This window comes from Ilyonectria robusta (assembly GCF_021365365.1).
Source record: "Ilyonectria robusta strain PMI_751 chromosome Unknown BGZ61scaffold_61, whole genome shotgun sequence".
Lineage (NCBI taxonomy): Eukaryota > Fungi > Ascomycota > Sordariomycetes > Hypocreales > Nectriaceae > Ilyonectria > Ilyonectria robusta.
This window is the reverse complement of record NW_025764495.1, coordinates 48,780-62,939: the sequence shown is the minus strand read 5'-3', so window position 1 is coordinate 62,939 and position 14,160 is coordinate 48,780. Positions and strand designations below refer to the sequence as shown.

At 49.4% G+C, this 14,160-nt stretch overlaps 4 protein-coding genes across 4 annotated transcripts; all 4 read left to right on the top strand.

Moving 5' to 3' along the window:
• Positions 1–3,274: 3,274 nt before the first annotated feature.
• On the top strand, positions 3,275–4,735 carry BGZ61DRAFT_373493 (uncharacterized protein; the record flags this gene model as incomplete). Its single annotated transcript, XM_046242252.1, has 4 exons — positions 3,275–3,553; positions 3,611–3,930; positions 3,984–4,197; positions 4,280–4,735. 4 exons carry the CDS (start codon positions 3,275–3,277, stop codon positions 4,733–4,735), a joined length of 1,269 nt encoding a protein of 422 aa, XP_046094343.1.
• A 1,161-nt stretch (positions 4,736–5,896) lies between these two features.
• BGZ61DRAFT_541410 (uncharacterized protein) lies at positions 5,897–6,196 on the top strand (the record flags this gene model as incomplete). The annotated part of the gene is made up of 1 exon (XM_046255045.1): positions 5,897–6,196. The coding sequence occupies one exon, from the start codon at positions 5,897–5,899 to the stop codon at positions 6,194–6,196; it is 300 nt and encodes a 99-aa protein (XP_046094342.1).
• A 3,211-nt stretch (positions 6,197–9,407) lies between these two features.
• On the top strand, positions 9,408–12,449 carry BGZ61DRAFT_594731 (OPT oligopeptide transporter; the record flags this gene model as incomplete). The annotated part of the gene is made up of 8 exons (XM_046256864.1): positions 9,408–9,752; positions 9,817–10,377; positions 10,440–10,556; positions 10,619–10,900; positions 10,956–11,219; positions 11,276–11,453; positions 11,511–11,800; positions 11,857–12,449. 8 exons carry the CDS (start codon positions 9,408–9,410, stop codon positions 12,193–12,195), a joined length of 2,376 nt encoding a protein of 791 aa, XP_046094341.1. The 3' UTR covers positions 12,196–12,449.
• A 294-nt stretch (positions 12,450–12,743) lies between these two features.
• BGZ61DRAFT_467722 (uncharacterized protein) lies at positions 12,744–14,037 on the top strand. Its single transcript, XM_046247804.1, has one exon. The coding sequence runs from the start codon at positions 13,094–13,096 to the stop codon at positions 13,856–13,858; it is 765 nt and encodes a 254-aa protein (XP_046094340.1). The 5' UTR covers positions 12,744–13,093; the 3' UTR covers positions 13,859–14,037.
• The last annotated feature ends 123 nt before the right edge of the window (positions 14,038–14,160 follow it).

Here is a 14,160-nt window from a genome sequence, read left to right as displayed (position 1 = left end):
TACACTAGGCCAACGTGTTCAGTACCAAGAACAGCAGCCAAGAGGGTGAAAGTAGGAAAATTGGGACGCAAAGGACAATGGACAGTACCTGTTGAAGATCAACGACTGGTGATGTCCGATGGGTTGGAGAAACTCCTATCAAACGAGGGATTCCGTTTTTTATAGGTAACCACCAGATGCGGACTCTGATATGAGTCGAGTCCCACGGAGTCCCACGGATCGTTCCCCCTTTCCTCCGTTATCAGACATGGACGTTGAGAAAATTTCCGGTTCAGGGCGACATCTGGAAGACCCTGCCAGGTTGTCCGGAGGAGGCTGCTTACAATTCATTACTCGCAATATGCAAGGTGCTTCCTAACGCTGCCTTCGGGGCATGCGGACAAGTCGGGTATAGGGGCATGCAAACTAGCAATGCAACTCCCAGGCGTCATCCGGGTTGGTTTCTCTGAACTGGTGGAGAGGTGCACGCGGTTAACAGCATGATGCCACCAGATGGCGCCGACAGAAGTGGAGAGTGAATCATAGAAAGCGGAACGCCTATAGAGACTGCAACTATACCGAGCGTGACGAGATATCTTCCGATTCGGGACAGCCGCTCGCGCTATGGACAATGGACAACAGACCAATTGGGACTTCAAGATTTCTGTAAGTTAAAGGGGAGAGAACAAACAAGGATGGTAATGAGGTTCACAGAGACAGAGTCAAGCCATTACTACGCTGCAGGCGGCAACGACCATGGGTTATCTCCCCGTGATGCACGTGCGCCGAAGCCATTGGTTATGTTCAAGGTAGACGGCACATGATAACGCGAGTCATAAGGAGCTAGGACATATAGGGCTAGGACAAAGAGCGGCAGAGGGCAGAGGGTAGAGTCCTTGCCTGTGGGTGACGAGTCGTATTCCCGCGAGGACATGGTAACAAGCGTGAACCCGAAGCCGACAGAGATACAAATGCGTGACTCGTTAGTTTATTTAGCTTGGAGACAGGAGTCAAATATTTTTTTTCATATGCAGTAAATGTTTCCATTCAATAAACCCGAAATCAGCCTCATCCTCAGCTCTCTCTCTGCTCTTAGACATTATTTGCTCCCTTCCCACCGAAAGTTGTCTCCCGAAACGCCAATCTCATCCCCCTTTCCCTTGCCTTATTGGCTTGATTGCAAAGTTACACAGTTAAGATACCGGTGCTTCCATCAAACTGAGAATAGTCAGAGCACGAGTAAGCCGACGTCGTACGCGAGCGGGGGCTTGAGGGCAGGGGTCAAATGCCGGAAACACCGCCGGTTGAGCGGATATCTTCCCGCTGCAGCCAAACGTCCTAGACTCGGGGCAAGCTTCCCAATTTGCGTGTAGAGCCGCTCGGCTTCAAACATGGCTGCAGCATCTCTCGGTTAGCCATCCCGCCAAGAAGTTCCAGAATGACTAGGGTTCCCTTGCAACCCGGGGCTGAAGACAGGCAATAGGCTTTCCCCGGAACAATAAATAGAACCTGGGGTCACAGCGGATCTCAACGGACAGCTGAACGGGCCCTTGTCAAGAAAAAGCCCCGCATGGAAACAAGTCCGTGTCTATCCCTGCACCGCAACCGCACAGGATAGGCCCGCGCCCCTGCTGTAACTCCTGTAGTCAATCGTTGCCGGCCCATGTGGTTCGGGAGAGTAACATTCACAATGCCGACCGCCTGCAAGGACATGGCCGGCAGAGTTTGAGGGAGACAACCCCCTAGTTTGGAGAAAACAACGGCAACATCTTACATGGGTAGGGTGATGGAGCCGCCATCGTTGCATTTCAACTTAACGCTAAAATCAAGCTTCTTCGAACTTGCAGTATCAACATTTGCATTATTTTGTGGAGCCGGAGAGAATCAGGATCAGGGGAGATGGTGACATAATCTCTCCTAGGAATGGAGATTGGTCTCCTTTGTGGCCAGCTCCGCTACGGATCTCACCCGGCACATCCTGGTGCGCTATATCACTGCGGGACGACTCGCATCAATTCCGTTGCCTTGGTTGACTGAGGCTGATATGATCTGTCAATCTAACTCCGAGACTACATCTGTTTGATTCATTCAACAATGCTACCTGACCGATGTACCTAAGCCCGCTCCATGTGGAGACGGGACGCATTATTATGACAGAGAACCAAGAATTGCTTCAGGTCTGCTTAAATCTTAATCCCTCATCACATGAGTCTAGCCCTTAACGTAGCTGAAATCCACTGCCCGAGAAGCCAGGGTCTTAAATGGGTCATCAATGGCTGGGGGCGACCGAAATCAATGCACGGCAGTTGATGTCAAAGGCCACACCCTGGTACTGTTCATGGTAACCGAGTGCTTTATTCCTCCTTCTATTTTCTCAAAAAAGCTTGATACAACTGAAGGACCATCTATCAGGAATGCCGAACGGCCGATGTTTACGCCTCTAGGACCTAACCGTGTCATTGCCTACCATGGGACGACGCCTTGGTGTCCCTACTGCATTTAAGTTAGAAGTTTTGGTCAAAAGCAATGTCCTCGCCTTCAGTCCGAGCGGCATCCGCGCCTAAAATTAATAGTCTACCCCATTGAAAACCTGTCACTTCGCCTCCACGTTCCGACAGACCGTCAATGTTGCAGCCGGCCTTCAGCCCGGCATGCAGGCAGGGGTCAATCGCTGAGCTAGTATACGCTAAACCAAGATCTAGGCTAGAGCTCTCTTGCCGCCATTCCATTCAATCACCATGTGGCTCTTGCACCGTTCACCTGCTCAGTAGCTGACCCCTCCAGGTTCAGGGATACTGTAAGTATGACAGGATGCGAACGCGTCTCTGATAAGAGCCATTAGTCAGGGTCACCAAAGATACGCATGCCTCCGCGTAGTGGTATCGAGAGAGTGACAATCGAGGGATAATGGCCGTTCCTAGCCCACAATTAAGCAACTGGTGATCCTTTTGCTGAACTGCGCTGTAACCCTGAGACTCAATGAGGCAGGTGAGAACACTTTTGTTTATTCATCGATTTGAGGAATTTTCAGTTCTGTCAGATTTACTACCGTGAATTAATTTCGGCATTTCTAACCCCTCTGCGGTGACAGGTGCTTGCCATATGCCGAATGCCACAAGACAAGCATAGGCTGTCGTTATCATAGTGAAAGAAACTTTTAAAACTGGGTTGTTTGAGAGATAAAAGCTCCCCCACCCCAAGTGCTTTTACTCTCCTCACCATCACGCTTCACACACTTCCGAAGCTCCCACTCTTTTGTCGTTACCACTATCCCACCGTACACGCACTCTCCATCATGAACATAATCTCTTTTATTGTTTTTCTCGTCTTTAGCAATCACTTGTTTCGCTTGCCACTCCTCGCTTCTGCCCAAGATGCTCCTGTATTTATCCAAGGTGGATTTGAAGAAGCCACCGTGGATGATGAGTCCGTCTACAACACTGGTGGAACCATTACCGTCAATGGATTCAACATGATTGTCCCCAAGAATCTCCAAATACAGTTCCCAGCGGCCTGGGTTCCCTGGAAAGACTTTGTGGCTAGTAAGGCAGACTTTGCTGGCTTTGAGACTCTGGTATGTTTTCACTTAATTACACACATGAGTATTTCTCACTCATTCTCAACCCTCCAGGTTATGGGAAATACCATCAATGGGGTTCACCGCGTAGCCCAAGTTGTCATCTATGAATTTTTCGAAGGTCTTGCCAGCGGCTTCATCGAGTCACTCGATTATGCGGATGGAAGCCTCAAAATCCAGAACGGTCCTACTGTCCGCATCAGCGACCCCAATGGTGCATTTTCTGTCGGTTATGATGGGGCTCCCCTTATGACAGCCGACGACCAGAGTCCTAGCATCTCGTCTTTCTCTGGCTTTCCGATGTGCATCCCGCGGAACAGCTCTGATCCTCTTTGCCCTCTCAGCAACAGGCCTTTCAACGGCCCTGGAACCTTGTTAGTATACTATCCTCAACTGATTGTGCTTTAAAATACTGACTGGCATTCAGCACCGCCCCTGATCCCCTTGTGATGGCACCTTTCTTACCGGGAGACTTTATCACTTTCTCCGGCTTTCGTAAAGGAAGTGAGGTCGTTGCTTTTAGCATTGTGGCGCAAAACGTCCAGATTCTGACTCTCGGAGATATTGTCTATGTTCGGATGGAGCTGGGTCTTCTTGGCATCGATAACCCGAACCCAAATGCAGAAATTTCAGACTCCAGGGTACGCATTATCATACCCCATGCTACTTCCTGATTGTCGGATTACAAATGAGAGAAATAGTTAACTGACTTCTGATAATCAGTTCATTGGTTTCACGTCGAACAACCGGGCGACTGTTGCTCTGTACGCTATGGATGTCGACCCTTGCACAGGAGAGCCAAAAGACCGCCTTATCGCCACTATGGGCTTACGTGGAGGCCGCAACGAACAGAATAAGTTCGAATATCGAAACGATATCTTGCACTCTTACACTCGAGAGTACAGAGTCACTGCAGAGATAAACGGTGTTTCGAAAACACGCACCACTAAGAATGGTATCGTCGCTGGGACGTATGTGCAGCCGGTCAATGTTTGGGTTCAGGCCGAGCAGAATATTCCTGGAACGCCACCAGTTCCTAACGACTTTTCAGAGATGGGCTTTCTCACTAAGGGTGTAGGGCGAGATCAAAAGGGGAACATCTGGGGCCCACTTGATCCATTCCCCCAGACGGGTGTCTTTATTGAAGCACCTACTTGTGCTGATACTCGTTCTGTATGAAGTTACAAAGCACTTTAGTTTTAGGTGTGTGTAGAGGCTGGCAACATCTTGAAGTGAAATATACTGTCTCTGTGTCACTCTGTAGAAGGATTTCGTATAATAAATCTGCTCAGTACCTGTATTGCCTAACCAGAGCCTGGACATCTCAAACTCAAGTAATTAATCTATCTTAGACTTTACAGGTCTCGGGGAGTAAATAGAAATAAAACATCTCCAGAAGTTATACCTCAAGTCATTCGGTGAAGTATGAGACCGTCATAATTCTACGTTTTCCTCTTGGTCTAAATAAATTGGCAGGCCATTTCACGCAGCAGCCATCTTTTCTGTGAGAACCGGCAGTGCCAAACTTGGATTCATCCTAATAGAAGCTTTGGCCAGAGTCTCTCCGGAGTATCTGGATCAGACGTTGGCTTTAGAGCCGTCTTATACCGCCAAATTCGAGTCTCCATGACATTGTGCTCTTCTGGCTAAGTGCAGCATGTCGAGTTTGTGACTTATGCAGGGCCGCCGCAGGCTCGAGGTATGACACTTGACGCAGACATCGTAGTGTTCATTGCAGTCGACGAAGTCTTGACAATTGACTTTGTGGCGAAGTGACGAAATGCCCCGACTCAAGTCGGGTGATGAGACAACCACGCCAATACATGCCGCCTGCAATCCGGATGCACGACGAGACACGCCCAGGTCACTCCTTGTTTGGTTGTCCTTCTGCCCATATAAGCCATCAAATTAAGTCTTGTTGTTATTTTACCCATCTTTTGCATTGCTTGGTCATTCTTCTAGTCAATCCATCGCGCTGTTTTTGGCTTCATTTGCGTGTGGATGTTGTGGATCATCTCAATCCTCCATCTCTTACCACCACTTCGACCTAAATGAGAACTCTAACTTCAGGGTGTATGAAACACTCAGTATATCTACCACCATCCAAGAAACGACACGAACTTGGCTCACAGGTAAGGGGTACTCGAAACATACGAGTCAGTCCATGTTGGCGCATTCGCAGTCAGGCGAAGTATGGGATTCTATACTATATTTAGATTGTGGTCGCCGCTAGGGTGTAAAGTTTCCACCAAGTATCTTGACTTTACTACGTCTACCATCCAGATCCTCCTCCTCAGTCAAAGAACTTCCACTTCCTTTCAAACAACGAAACCCGCCAACATGCACTTCGCCAGCGCAACCTACGTCCTCTCTGCACTCTCCGCTTTAGCCAGTGTGGCAAGTGCCTCCAACATGACTTGGCAAATTCAGATCTTCACTGAAACGTTCTGCAGCGATGACAGCGAGACGGGCGACTGCAGGAGTGAGGGCACGAAGGACTGCGAAAACATCAACACCTTCAACAGCCCCACGTCGGGCATCAAGGTCGACCTCAGCTCCGAGGACGATTGCCGCACAGTCGTCGCCTACACCGAGCCGGACTGCCTGCACAATGGTAGCTGGGCCTTGATGGAGCGTTGATGTGCAACGGGCCTCAGTCTGATGGTTGGTCCACCCAGGACGAGCTTGCCAGCTTGAAGATCATCAATAACTGCGGTTAGGAAGCTATGATAGTGTGAGAATGAAGAAGCAAGGAGTGTTGGCTTTCATTCCACGATCGTGTGTTGAGGGCATTCCAAAATATGGGTTTACCCGATTTTCAGAAGACACACTGCTATTGAGTGCTTAGTATTATGTTTGTCGCTGATTATTACACCGGCCAATTCCCTGACTTATTTGTCCTTTTAAATTGCTTTCTCTCTAAGTTGTCATTTCATTGATGGGATAAAATATGCGCACCCTTTCCCAGACAGTGACGGAGCCATTCACTACACCCAATCCATTCCTACACTTGGAGAACTCACTCTCTCGCAAGCTTGGTAAGTGTCTAGGGTAGCCGCAATTGCCGCGCGCGCTGACAATCATTCTCTATTAGCAAAGAGATGCAATAACCCCAATATCAGATAATATGGCATTTATTCATCGATTCCAATTCAAAAAAGAACAGAGAGTCGGTTAGTAGCCTCAATTGGCACCTTCACCGTACCACTTTGGAAAAAGTTGTTGTTTGAGTTCTGAAGTTCAGATCTCCCAGCCGACACAGCCGATTTACCAAATGCAGGGAAAAGAAGCTTGTACCTGATTCCAGCAGAATGTCTGTTCGGCATATAACATACCTTCACTTTCTGTTTTTATTAGCTTCCCCGGAGATGTACTCTCACCATCAGCTAGGAGGGATGTCCAGTCGAGTTGAGGGTGCCAGCAAGCCTGTGTTGACGACGAGTAAGGACTCAATCTGGCCATGGAGGAGTTAGGTAATCTGGGAAACACGTAACAAACAACGGTTTTTGTGCTCGGAGCTCGTCACATTGTACGCTGCTAAAGATGCCTGGAGAGTGTAAGAGCTGTCCAGTCGGAGAAGAATGTCATGATCCACCACGCCTAGCTTAAAAGAGAGCAAATTTCAGTAGTGCTTACTTACACTCTTCTAAACCTGTCACGATGCGACGTTCAATTTATCTTCGCATCTGTAGTATCGCCAACACGACCGGGAGTAAAAGTGTCTTGGTAGTTGCTGGCATTCCGTAGAAAGCGGTTGATGGAGCCGCAAAGATGATTTATATTCTTGTCAGTTCCGGAAGTCAGCCGTTCAAGGTTGGTCTTCTCGACGCGGTAATTAGATAGGTGACTGCTGTGCCGCCCACCTCTCCTTCTCCAAACGTGAGCTCAGTCTTCTCTTGAACAGGTCTTGTTTTAGTGTAACTTCATAACACAAATGCACTTCCTAGTTGACTCCACACTTCACGGACCGTTGCAGTCATTGAGACTTGCAACCTTCAGGACGCTGTGATCCTGGGACTTGCAATTCATCTCTGAGTAACCGAGGGATATACCAGACGTTCATCGAAAAATGTTGTTCGGTGGCTCCAACCTTCTATTGTCGTAAGATGGCACCTTTGTACTGGTCTCTCCATAATTCCCGCTAAAGCAGTCATACATGAATGACCTGGAAAGTCCACGATATCCACGTGAATGTTGGATGGTGGAATTCACCGTCGTGTGTACCTAGGGGTTGTTAGGACCTTTGGCATCATATCGATCGGGTAGGAGTCAATGCACCGTTGCGTTTCCTTTTCTGTTCCTTGTCATTGTGATCCGACTGGTTAGGCTACGTGCTGCTCACCCTCGGTTGACAGGCCGTGGCAGCGTACCTCTCGTTCAAACCAGTGAAGTGTCAGTGTCGCACCTTAAAGCAAGAAGTTCATCCTCTAGCATCAAATTCGTCCCACCTGTAGAGTGTAAAGCAGGGATAGACCGGGCCTTCCGCGGTTGAGATTTGACGCATTCGTATGATTGGCGCGATAGAGGTTCTATAAATGGTATGCAGAAACCACGGGGTATCATGTTTTACATGGATGCTAGGGTGCCAGGCCGTTCTAGAACTGGATCTATTGGTGAAGTAGTAGTCGGTGGACAAAAGTTCCGAGACTAAGGAAGACATCCCCACTTCACCAGTTAACCCTTTAGCATCACTTCCACGTTCCTTGCCCAAATGGAAATCGATTAATTGGATTTCAAAAAATTTAAAATGCCCCATGAACAACAATCACTTTTGTTCAAGTGAAGTCTTTTATTTGCCATTATTAAGCGCTTTCATCGTTCTTTTAGCATCAACGAGCTTCCTGTGGGACGAAATCGGCAACCGTGCCGCAACTTCCGTCCCCCCCCTGTAGTGTTGGTTATGGTCCCATTGGAACGATAAGGTGCCGCGGATGGATTTGAATCCTGTTGTCTGTGGCGATTAAAGAATGCATACTGGACTGTTGCGTTGTTCCTAACGAGTATAACTGCGGCGTAGTTTGGTTACACAATTCAATCTCCCCAGCAAAAGATCCCTCAATTCGGCGACCTTTTTGGCCACGCGCCACTCGTCGACAAGATGTCCATGGCAGTGATGGACGCGTTTTCCCCAGCTAGCCAATGCATGCTTCGTGAAGCTTGGACGTATAATAAGTAGATAAGAGAGTTTCCTCCACATCTGGATAAGGGGGTAGTGGCGAACCTTCGTGCTGGGAATGGTGTCAATTGCGAGGATAATGGTGAAGTCGTGGAGCTAGACCCAAACTGGCAGGAGACCGGGCTCTCTGTGCACGCTATCCGTCCAGACCACTCAGTCTACTGTACGCGCGTGGTCCCCAGTAGATACACCCGGTATTAGGTGTAACAAAAGGTCCTGTCACCAGTCGTGTGTTATACGATGGCTCTCCGAAGCACCATAACTACATATGGCCATCTCGGTGTTTCGTGGAACCCAATCAAGATCCACCATCGCCACAGGACCCTACCATCGGATAAATCGGGTTCTTGGGACAAAAGGACACAGGCCTTAAGACTGAAACAGGCAATTCCCACCAATATTTACAAAAGATCCTGCAAAACAGGACATGGCCGAGTAATCTAGACGATCCCACGGACGGAAGGTTGATCATTGTACGCGCATAATGAGAAATGCCATGTCTACATTCTATCGCGTCACGGATGTACTGGATCTAAATGAGACATAAGTACTGGTTCATGGGGTGGCAGCTACCTGTTAGAGTTTCCTTATAAGAGGTGTCTTGCCGCTGTCGTAGGCTCACACAAGCTGTTGACGCGCTCCAAGACCTCGTCCTACCACCCTGCAATCACAGACATGCCATCCGACATCTCTCCGGTCGCCGAGGACCTCGGTCCTGCAGAGAGCAAGGCATCCTCGGTCCCCAGCCAGCATGACCTCAACGAGAAGCCCGCCGTCGGTGTAGACGTTGCACCGGTTTACGGCGATAAGGAGGGAGGAATTGATTCCAAGATCAGTCCCGGCTCTACCGACCATGAGGACGACCGCAACAGCGACGACGTCATCATCATCACCGGTGCCGATGCAGCCACTCATCTTCTGCCACTTCGGGATGACGGAGACCCGGCTTTGACCTTCCGCAGTCTCGTGCTGGCCAGTGTGCTCTCATGTTTCCAGTCTGTCATGTACCAGATTTATCAGGTAAGTGGGAACTTGTTGTATGCTCTTCTATATTGGACGTCTTCTAACGCACACTCTCACACAGTTTAAACCAACCGCTATTACGATCCAAGGAACCTTCATCGTCCTCATCGCCTACTTTGTCGGCAACGCATGGGCCGCCTTCCTCCCGCGCGGCGATAAGTTCGAAGCTCGATGGAGGGCTAAAGGAGGACAGGGCAAGCTTCCCGCATGGATCTCAGCTTTCAAGTTCATCAACCCCGGGCCATGGACTCTCAAGGAGCACGCCATCTGCTCCATCACCGCTACATCGGCTTCCAACGCCGCTGCCAGCATCCAGGTTTTCTCTGCCCAGGACCTCTTCTACGACATGCCGCTCAAGCCAGTCACCGTCATCTTGACTGTCATCTCCATTGGTCTGTTTGGCTACGGAATCTGCGGCATCATGCGTCCTATTTGCGTCTGGCACGTCGACGCCGTCTACTGGAGCACACTGCCTACAGTCAAGACTCTCCAGGGTCTTCACTGGCAGGCCGTGAAGGACTCCAAGCCCCTGCGGTACTTCTGGTACAGCTTCACGGGCATGTTCTTCTACGAATTCTTTCCTGCCTACATGTTTCCGTGGCTCAACTCCGTCTCAATCCCTGTATGCATCACCCTGCGGCTCTGAAACCACATGTTGAGCGAGTTGACTAACGTGAAAGATAGTGCCTAGCTGCGATGAAAGCAACTGGCAGCAAGGCGGCTACGCTCACAAAAGTCTTTGGTGGAGCCACAAACAATGAAGGAATGGGCCTTTTCACTCTTTCGTTTGACTGGCAATATGTAAGCGCAGGTTCGGCTGTGGGACTAAAGCAACAGAACTGACCAAGTCGATGTCAATCCAGATCACATCCTTCCAAACAGCTTTGCCTCTCAAGCTCCAGCTCCATCAGGGCATCGGTTTTGCTGTTTGCTTCATTGCAATGGCTGGAGTTTACTGGGGCAACGCCTGGGACGCTAAAGAACTCCCATTTATGTCGACCAGGCTCCGAATGGACAACGGCACAACCTATCCCATCGACGAGGTCTTTGTCGGCGGCGTGCTCGACACAGACGCCTTGGCCGAGTTCGGCCTGCCGAGACTGACTGGAACGTTTGCGTTTGCTCTGTTCATGGCCAATGCTGCTGTATGTTCTCATCTCCATGCTTGCCTCCTTTTGACGAATGCTAAATGTCTTCTAGATTGGCGCCTTGATTTTCCACGTCATCCTCTTCTGGGGAAAGGACATCATCAACGCATACAAGAGCGCGAAGACTGATCAGTTTGAGGATCCGCATCACGCCCATATGACCAAGCACTACAAGGAAGCACCTTGGTGGTGGTACATTGGCGTTCTTGTCCTCAGCTTCGTCCTCGGTCTCATTGTAGTGCTTACTCAGGACATCACCCTGCCGGTGTGGGCCTATATCGTGTCACTGGTGCTGGGGATCATAATTGCGCCCTTCGTGAGTCGCCCCAGGTCGTCAACTTACAAAGTGACTTGCTAACATTACGGCTATAGAGTACCCTCCTCTATTCTCGCTGGGGTAACGGCATTGCCACCAACAACTTGTCCAAGATGTTGGCAGGTCTTATGCTCCCTGGTCGCCCCGTTGGTAACATGTACTTTGCCGCTTGGTCGCACAATGTAATCCTTAATGCGGTCAACCTGTGCAATGACCTCAAGATGGGCGAATATCGTCAGTGCCTTTTTATCATCTTTCGTACCATCTCCGCGAGCTAACTCATTACTATAGTCAAAATTCCCCCTCGTGTTATGTTCCTCACTCAAATTTACGGTACCATCCTGGGTGGCTTCATCAACTACGCCGTTATGATTTCCATTGTCAGCAACAACCGAGCCCTGCTCGCCGATGGTGATGGCAACTCTTCCTGGAGCGGTGCCACCTTGCAATCGTACAACACGAATGCCACTTCCTGGGCATTAGCCTCTTATCTTTACAAGGTTGGCGGTCGATACCAATTGGTTCCAGTTGGCTTGGCGGTTGGTGCCGGCCTCGTCGTTGTTCATCGCATCTTTGTTCGCGTGAGTCCAGCCTACCTCGGTGTTTCTATATCCAAGCTGACTTTGTGTGCCCTTAGTTTGTCCCGAAGATCGGAAACTTCTCGACCTGGGAAATCAATATGCCTCAGCTGATCCAATACTGCGGTTATATCCCCTACAACGCCAGCCAAACTTGCGTTCTTTTCAGCCAGGTCATTGCTGGATTCTTCGTCCAGTTCTACCTTCGAAACTACCGCCCACGCATTTTCAAGGACTACTCGTACTTGATCACGGGTGCTTTCGATGGGGCCAGTCTCTCGGCTCTGTTTATCCTCTCGTTTGCCGTTTTCGGTGCGGGTGGTCCTTCAGTTCCTTTCCCTTCGTGGTGGGGAAACAACGTCAATGGAAACTACGACCTTTGCCCTGTGCCCGAATAGCCCAGCAGCAAAGGTGAGCGACATCGTCTTGTGTCTGATTCAGCGTACAGGTTGCGGGTTCTTTATTCACAACATTTGCTCAGTGTTCAGTTGAGATCGAGTGAGCCGCAATTCTTACCAAGATGGTGTCTTTTCTGTACCTTTATTGTCTGTAGTTCTTGAATGCGATGATATTTACTTATTCATGATTCTTCTATTAAAGCAAATTAGGAAGTCTCAAGTTCACACTCTGCATCCCTGAGAAGTGTCATCAGGACATCTTGCTTTAGCAGTCAGATTCCGTTGTCTAGTCCAAGCTCTCGGCATTTGGGCAGATATCGTCTCACATTCATCCACATCATCTACCATCAGAATTTGTATCGTAGCAGTCTGAGCATGTAAATCTGCAGCCGCGATCAAATGAGTGCTGAGTGCCTGTCCGATCATGGTCTCTTATCAATTGACGGTCGATGTAGGGTAGGGATTGTGGAGTCGGCACCTACTACGTAGTAATTATTCGGGGTGTGACTGTTGGTCCGGCTGTCGGAACACAGTTCCGACATGTCCATTTCAATGCCTGAGATGCTAGGCACAGAGCGACAACGGTGAACGCCCCTGCGACACACGGTCTGTCGCACATAGCTAGGTAGCTACCTAGGTAGGGAGTCATCATCACTCATCACGTAGTTCATTGGGTGATAGCATCGCACCTGTGATTCCTACTAGTGATTCCTACTAGTGACTCATCCGGCGACTACCCCTCTCAGCTTTACGTGCCCTTTGTTTCCTAAGGCCTCCCCGCAATATTCCTTCTCACGCACTCCTTCGGCAGACTCTTCGAGCAGAGCACCAAGGTGTCTAAGTCCGCACACAAACCCCAAAGTCGCCATCTCCGCTGCTTCTACTTTGCGCAGTCGCTATGGCTCACGAGCCAGGAACTGTTGGTGGACATGAACGAGCGTCTGCAACTCGGCCGGCACCGTTGGCAATCTTCCCACACGAGCCTTTACACCCTGGAGTTGTGTCATCCATCGAAAAAGATCGATCCGGCGGGTTTTACGGTCCTTTCAACAGCCACCTGCTTGCCACCCAGGCCGCCACTTTCATCAGCTCAAATTCGGACGCGAACGAAGAGCTTCTGGCACCAGTTTTACACAGATTCTTAGCTCTAGCCTGGAAGGATTGCACAGCTGGTGCCTCGATCTCGAACTCCATGGTTCAAGAAGCACACTCCTGCTGGCTGTGCATCCGTATGACGCTACCGACAGACGTATGGGCTGTGCCGCGATGGCATACAGACGGTCCTATGTTTGACTGCACTTGCTCTGAGCCCAAGATTCCCCATTCTAAATACGCCTTTACGATTCTCGGCCCATCCACTAGGGTTATGGCAACAAACCCGGCCGTCCACGCAGTGTTGGAGACGCTATCAGAGACTGGGCAGCCTTGGGACCAGAATGACCCTGACCCCGGCCTTGCGAAGAAACTCGCAGAGTATTCGGAGGCCGCAGTCGAACTCGGGCAGGTTATTCGGTTCAGCTGGGGCCAACGTGACTCACCTGTGCATTCCGAGCCAGATTCAACTGGCCTGCATCGTGTTTTCATAAGTCTTCTTTTTGGAAGTGAAAAGGAGATACGGAATATGTGCGAGATGAGAGACGAGGAGTATAGCTCTTGGAATTAAATTGCTACAGGCATAGAGAAAATAGCTGGCAATGTAGAATTAATATCAGAGGTGAATCTTTAAATAAGGAACTGAAATAGCTAGATTTCAGGGAACCAATATCTAGCTATACATAACTATTACAATTAATTTCTACTAAATGCTTAGTCAGCAATTCAGTACTATTAAATACTATCGAGGTTTCTTCAGACTCTTATCCCGCTCCATCACCCACCAACAATTCCAGATAGAGTCATTGAAGCTGCAACACAATGCGACCTGTAAAGGCATGCCTCCAATGCAGAACTGGCAAGCGAAGATGC

Bases quoted from the DNA above. Each gene is read 5' to 3' on its own strand.
- BGZ61DRAFT_467722 (XM_046247804.1), top strand. From the start codon at position 13,094: ATGGCTCACGAGCCAGGAACTGTTGGTGGACATGAACGAGCGTCTGCA.